General features: G+C 30.3%; 1 protein-coding gene across 3 annotated transcripts; it reads left to right on the plus strand.

Moving 5' to 3' along the window:
- The first annotated feature begins 676 nt into the window (after nt 1-676).
- On the plus strand, nt 677-6,315 carry LOC129920942 (uncharacterized). Of its 3 annotated transcripts, none has more exons than XM_056002496.1 (4): nt 677-2,113; nt 5,471-5,639; nt 5,708-5,805; nt 5,875-6,315. In XM_056002496.1, exons 1-4 carry the CDS (start codon nt 1,913-1,915, stop codon nt 5,974-5,976), a joined length of 570 nt encoding a protein of 189 aa, XP_055858471.1. In that variant the 5' UTR covers nt 677-1,912; the 3' UTR covers nt 5,977-6,315. The 3 variants fall into 3 exon arrangements, with proteins under 3 accessions (XP_055858471.1, XP_055858472.1, XP_055858470.1); XM_056002497.1 differs by having other exon boundaries at nt 5,884-6,313; XM_056002495.1 differs by having other exon boundaries at nt 5,863-6,312.
- Nucleotides 6,316-7,644: the final 1,329 nt, after the last annotated feature.

A 7,644-nucleotide genomic window follows, 5' to 3' on the forward strand; every position in this document is an offset into this window, starting at 1 on the left:
ATATTTTCTTTAAAACTGATGCAGCTGAGTTAAAATTTTTGAATGCATTTGATAGCAGGGTTATTCAAGGTTCCGTAACAAAAGAAAAAAATGAGAAAAATTAAGATTTGTAGTCACGGGACATGAAAAACCGTCACAGGGTGGCCATTTTTTCGACTTTTTTTCAAATGCCCATAACTCCCAAAATATATGGCTGCGATTTTTTGTATTATTTTTCTGATAACTGTCACCAACTACCCTATCTACCGTTTTCATTTCGACGTTAACTTTTTTGACACCCTGTATTGCGATAATACAAAATGCAAAAATAACTTTATTTTAAGAAAAACGTAAATTTTTTTTTTATTTGACGATGATAAATTGAAGTTTGCTAAATAAAATGACAAAACTTCAAAAGTATTGTCCTCGCAGAAAAACGGTGTATGCACAGAAAAATATATTTATGTTACCTACAAGCTACAACTTTGGTCCAATTTACTTACTAGGTCAGACCAACAGTTTGGGAGTTACATATAGACCAATTCGCGTTTTCCAAAATGGCGGATTTCACCCTGGTGTTCTGAAAACCAGGACTTAAGCTTTTCTAATAACCTTCTTTCAGATTAAAAAAATCAGCCTTCCTATATTTCGTTCCACAAAATGCCTGTTTTTTTTACTAACTTTTCTGTACTATCAGAGGAAATTTTACTGACAGGAATTAAAAAAAAAATATTTCCGTTTAAATTCAGATATTTTGTATGTGCTTTGCCTGAAACTTCACCTGGTCCTGGCAATGGGTCACTAAAAATTAGGAAATTCTCCCTCCACAGGACATGAAGCTCTAAAAAACCTCGAACATACCGAATATGCTCATTAGTATAAACTGAACTGATCGGGGAGAAGCAGATATGTAGGAGAGTTATGATCCCCTCGACATCAAGATCGTACAAAGGAAAGAAAAGAAGAAGGACTTCAAACGCTATCTGGCGGTATTAAAGTGGGTGTTTTTTCTGTTATCAAAGTTATTTTCAAGTTTGAATATGGTTTTAAATAACTCTAGAAGATCAAGTCCGCGCATAATAATCTTCCACTTTATTTGAATTAAATCGAAAAAAAAATGTGAAATGTTCCTTTCTTCTACTTATTAAAATACTATTTCCATAAAAAATCGTTCAAGTTTACATAAATAACAAATGAGCTCCAGTCTACAAAATTCTGAATCTACGTGAAGTATATTTAAGGCTGGATCGCAATCATTTACCATCATATCATAATAATAATTTTGTGAATATTCAGAGTGACGAGACATACCTCGCATCCTTCCCGAACATCACACTTTTGATTCTAGAAAAAAAAGGGGTATACCTAGCATGTGCTTGTTATAATATATGTATTTATGAATATGTGCAGTCAATGTTTTCACCCAAATGGAGTGCCGCAGTTCAAACATGGCCATTTCCATCACAGAACATTGGCCAAAGAGTGATTGCTCCCCGCCAAAGTGTCGTTATCGGAGTCCTGGTTTTGCTGGTTGTTTTTAGTTCTTACGATGCGTTCTTGTTTGGGTGGTGTTGATTTTTCTGATGCCCATTCCTGTACTTAATCATTTTTATTTGTACCTATTTTCTTTCGGAAAAAAAACCTTACAATGCGATAATCTAGGGGTGGTAGATACATGTAATGATATGATTATTATATGTGAACATTTACGGGAGGAAAAAATCACTATAAAAGCCAAAACGCAGTGGCACTTAAAATCAGTTACCAGTCAGTTTTTGGTGTCCAGTGGTAATATATTGTTCAAAAGTATCAACAATAGCCGTCGTTCAGAAAATTGTCAATGTGATTTTTTTTTTTACAAATAAAATCGAAATTTTTATAAACATTGTACCCAAAAGGATATTCAATTAAAAAAAAGTGTATTGTTATAATTATGGCAACCATATGTCGGATGGCAATTGGATCGTGTATAGTTTTAATGTTTGTTTGTATCAGAGCTATGGAGACAGTTAATTCAGCTGGAGATGTAGGAGGAGTTTATTCGATTGAAAGAAAGCGAGGAAATCCTGCAGGTAGTGAAAAAGCTGAATTTGTTAACCCTGCAACTCTACAAGGAAACTATGACGAATATCCGGTATGATAAAGGATTTTTCTTTTTTATTTCAGTAAAATGAATGTGTTAGATTATTGGATGCATTAACATTTATTCGTGTATCTATCTAATTTGATAAATTATATAGAAAAAAAAGTTCTCATTTAATGTTGTTCAAATGTTATCAGCCAAGTGCAAATAGTTGTAGCATTTTTTACTGATTGTGGCACAAAATTTGACGTCAACATGGCATATTCATTCAGTAATTAATTTGATACAAAAATAAAACTAAAAGAATTAGGGTTAATTTTAATTGATTCTATTCAGGGTCCGATCCAGCTTTTTTGCCGCTCTGGCAACCTCAAGGTACTATCTATCAAATTGTGAATACAAATTTGGATAATGAGTATTTCACCTTAATTCAATTCTAAAGCTCATCACTGTTGAATTTGTGGTTTACGTACTGCCCTAAAAATTGCTTCAAAATTTTCAACAGATTCTCAGCCAGACTGGTGTCAGGCGTCAGGGCCTTGTACTGACCTCGATGTTCCCAAAATGTATTAATTGCATAATATCGAATGACGTTAAATCAATAATCTTAAAACATAAAAACAAAAAAATAAATAAATAAGAAAAAATACAATGAAAAAATACAAAGAGGATTTTAAATTCCAAGCTATCGCGGGTGCAATGGCTACCGAAAATTGGTAACAGTAAGGTATACAAACAACTACCTAACATATGTCACCACATGTCTAAAAAGTAAATTTAACCTTAAGCGCTCAACCTGTCGGTAATGGAAATTTTGAGCCTGTACTACCTACCTGCCATAATATTTGCATTTCCCACTGACTCTTTAAATCCTTCCCAAACACAATAAAACAAATGTTTCTGTTAAATTTGGTCTCATTTTTGCTTGTTTTTATTAAAGACAGTTATTTTACTTCTTATTTTTACAAAAAAAGTAACAAATTTTAGAAATTATGCCCAAGATCGTCTATATAAATACATAAATTCTAATGATGACCCCACCAAAACCTCAAAAATTTATCAATAATTGCGTCGGAGACAGAAAATTTCAGAAAATAAGAAGGGGTAGTGGCATTTTTGAAAATCTTTATTTTTCAGTGGATAAAGGGGTCAAATGATATCTAAAATGTTGGCCTTATTGTGTCATTAGTTTGGAGATTAGCTTCAGATCTTGTTTCCAAAATTGTGCTACCACAAAATTTGTAGTTTTGGTTATCAGTGTGCAATTCGACGTGGATTTGCGCTAATGTTACCATAGTGCCGATGTTTTATTTTTTCAAATTTTGATTTAAATAACTTTATAATTTTTTTAGTCTATAAGACATGACGGGCAGTTGCCTGATTCGATTGAGCCTTTTTGTTAAAAAAATAATAATAGACATTTCTTTTAACTGAAACCTTTGAGAAGAGTGAAGCAAAACTGTCTTATCCCAAGTACAAAAGTTCAAATTAATTTCAAGATTAATTAAGTAACTGAGCGTTAAATTCCATACCACACCTACATACCCATATTCAGGGCTACCTTCGTAGATTTTCAAAAAGAGGCTAAAAAAAAAGATTTTGATAAAAAAAAGAGTAAAAAAAAGTGAAAATAGAATAATTTAAGTACGACAGTCGCACGAAATACCTCATTTGCGGCTTTTCCAAACCGCAAGACAAACCTTTAAACACCATTTCTTAAAATTAAAATTGTTTAAACATAATAAGAATTATATAAAAACTTTACTTGTGCATAATTTCTTCAAGAAACAACAAAAAAATGATCAAAAATAACCTTATAAAAATCAATTTAAAAATCAGTAACGTATATTTTTTTTTGCAATTGAGTTGTTATAATTGAAAGTGGTATAAGCCAAAATTTCCATGATTTTCGAAAAAATTTCAATTTTTATAATCAAACAAAACTTTAAAAAAGAGGAACCAAAATATCAAAAAGAGGGATTTTTGACAATTTTTAAAAAGTGGAGGGAAAGTGGATTGGGTGAAAAAAAGAGGAAAAACCCCTCTTTAAAGGCGAAAAGTAGCCCTGTCCATATTTAGTGTGATAAGTAATTTCTTGAAGGTTTGAAATATGTAACTCTGTTCTCGGTAAGGGAATGTAAAAATGCAGGTACTAGATTGTAGAAAAAAGTGTTTACATGAGTACAAAGTGTTGAACTTTGTTTTATATATAAATTGTCAGCGTTAGCGAACAAAAAAATTTTTTCAGAAGAAATAAATTTTAACCATTGCAATGGTTAAAATTTATTTCTTCTGAAAAAATTTTTTGGTAAACTTAAACCAAAGAATTATTTTGTAAAATCGTAGGTATGTACATAAAAAAAAAATATAAAAATTTCCCTTTTCCTTACTAAAAATAAAAAGTTTTCATTAAATTAAAATGTTTCACTTCAATCAATTGCGAATACATACATACATAGTGAAAAAATTGTTATTTGTATTTTTTTCCTCTCCATAAAAAAATTGTCACGGCATTGTTGGGAAATTTGTGACAATTAAAAAAAATACCTGACAATTCTTTATCATGACAATTTTTTTATGATCCCAAATCTCGACATTTGTCGCAGATTTCTCGACCATTCTACAAAATTTATTAAATTTTTTATGGGACAGGTAATTATCAATTTGTAGTTACAAAATTGTCACCTGTCGTATTGTCAATGTTTTACCTTGCGTTAAATCTGGGAGTTCTGATTTTTGGCAAAGCTGTTATGGTTCAATGAACATTGAAGTTTATGAACTTAGGATTATTTCCTATACAATCATGATAAAAGACATAGCCAGAGAAATGAAAAACAAGTATTTTGAATACTATTTTTCAGAGTAATTTAATTAAGTTATTTGACAATTTAATTCTGGATTAATTTGATGATTTACAAAATTAAACTTTTTTTTTTGCTGCCAAAACAAAAAAAAAAATACTCCTTGAAAGATTTTTCGTGGGCTTAACTCGAATCTGAAATCAGAAAAAATTGATCCGATTCCGTTTTTGAAATATTACCGTTAGAAAATGCAAAAAAAGATTATTTGACAACCAAAATTTTTCAAACAATATAATATAAAACGATGAACGCCAGCTCCATGCATAAAATAACGTGACCCATGCTGAACCAGTGTGATATAAATTTTATCTAAAAGGCCAAGTCCAACTTAAGACAGCTAGAGTCAGCAGTTCACGATGGTAAACCTTTGAACTAACGATTTCTCTTTTCCCAAGAGGTTTAGGGTTCGAATCCCAAGACAGTTTTGTTATGACGTTATCACGTACAATTATCAGTTGAACGAATCATATGCGAATTGATTTATTTTAAATTTATATAGGTAATGGCAGTGTTCAGTAATTTTTGTTTTTATTTATTTAACTTTTAGCTAATTGTACCAAAACGCGCAGCTCTTCTACTGGACAGACTTATGGTAGCCTTACATCACGCTTTGGAAGAAGAAAGAAATGTCAACCGTCGCATAAGTGAAATTTACGGAAGAGATAGAACTCCCAGTTTTCTATTGAAAGGTGGTTCCTTAGCAGATTTTGATCCTAGTAAGTTATAAATTAAATTCTAATTGTTGCGGGAGAATAATTTTTGAATGTTTCCATTTAATTTTTAGCTGAAAATGATAATATGTATAGCGACGAAGAAGAGCCCGATTATGATTTAAGAAATTTAAGAGATCTCAAATCACCAAATCGTGGCAGTGGTGAAACTGTAAGTTGGATAATAAAGCCTTAATGCATTTGATGGACATAGTAAAAGAAATTTCAGTTAATGGCAAAGAGCTTTCAGAGAAGAACACCACACGAAGAGGATACTGGATCTGGTCGAACTAATGGACGAATGTATTGGCGTTGCTATTTCAATGCAGTTAGTTGTTTTTAATTTCTCCTTTAATCGGAGTATCATTATAATTTTTCTAAAAAAATAATTTTATTTAAATATATACTTATGTATATGTATATAAATGAAGTATTATTAATATTATTGTAATGTTCTTAAAATAATATTTTTTTTCTATCGCTAATGTTGGTTCCAATGATACATACATATAATTTGATTCGTATCGCAATTAAAATATTGTAAATTTAAAATAGTCTGTACATTTAAGAAAAAATAAATCAATGTTATGTTTGATCGCTGGTTTTTTCCTATAAGCGGTGTTTTCTTGACACTTGGGCTCTATTTATTGGATTATTTATTTAAGAGCCGATTTTTCAATCTTCCAATAAACAGTCAGTTTCGACGAATAAAGTTATTAGGCTCATAAACAATCAGATACAAAAATTTAATTTTTCAATCAAGAAAAATTTATTCTACAAAATGGGCACGTTCAAGAAATATTAGGGACTAGATAGTTAGGCAACGTCATTTTCTGAACGGAAATTTGAGTAAATTGACTGAATTAGTTTGGATATGATGCTATTGTCAAATTTCGAAATTTATTAAAGTATTTTACCGATCGCATGGGGAAGACACCAAATTTCACTTAACTTTAATAATAATGCACATTTTACTCGTTTTTCACACAAATAAATTTAATTTTGCTAAATTAATTCTTTAATTAAAACAATCTGCAGTCATGTTGACAAAAAAAACTTTCCTAAATTTTTAGGGAAAATTTTCTTGCCTAACTCTCCAGTTAGCTTTCCAATAAAATAACCTAAATTGGAAAGAATTTTTCTGACAGCTGACCAATCAAATACCGAGAAAATACCTAAATATTTAGTGCCTAACGTTTCTGAACCTGCCCAATAACAAAAAAAAAATGTCAAATTCAAAAATATTCAAAATTAAACGTCATTTTTATTCATAATTGTTTTTGTTTTGTTTTTGATTTCTTATGTTCCCTTATATTTTTTAAACGTGGTCTTTAAATTTGTGAAAAAAGCATTTTAATAATTTATAATCTCAAAAAAATCCATTTCATCAATATTTTCTTTAAAACTACTTTGACATATTGACACACTATTTTTGTTGAGATTATTCCTTAGTCAGCTATTACATGAAGCCTCAAGAGGCGCAACATTCGGAACAACATTCTGAAAAAAAATTGGATGATTTGACACTGGTTTTCCTCGAAAAGAGAGACTTTTGTTTAAAAAGAATTTAGCGAACAACAGGTGTAATTCTTTTTAAACAAGTCTCCATTTTTGTACCCACACGACTTGAAACTTGTACTTGCATTGGCATGCTTCGACTTTTTAACTATTTTGCTTTGGCATGTGACTATTATAATAGTTATTTCTAATTATAAACATAAAAGTTAAAAATGACTATTTTATATTATTATATAGGTATGTATTTTAATAGTTATTTTTAACTATTTTGTTTTGTTATGTGATTATTGTAATAGTGATTTTTAACTTTGTTCTATAATTATTCGCCAAATTTAATTGAATTCTATAAAGTGACTATGCAAATAGTTACAAAATAACTATTTTTTTCCCTGAGTGTATGTACGCCCCTGATGATCCAGGTATAATAAAACACAGCTAATATAGACTCGAGCAAAAAAAGCGGAAAAGTACCCCTTATCCCATCATTGGCTTC

The sequence above is a fragment of the Episyrphus balteatus genome, chromosome 1, assembly GCF_945859705.1.
Source record: "Episyrphus balteatus chromosome 1, idEpiBalt1.1, whole genome shotgun sequence".
NCBI lineage: Eukaryota > Metazoa > Arthropoda > Insecta > Diptera > Syrphidae > Episyrphus > Episyrphus balteatus.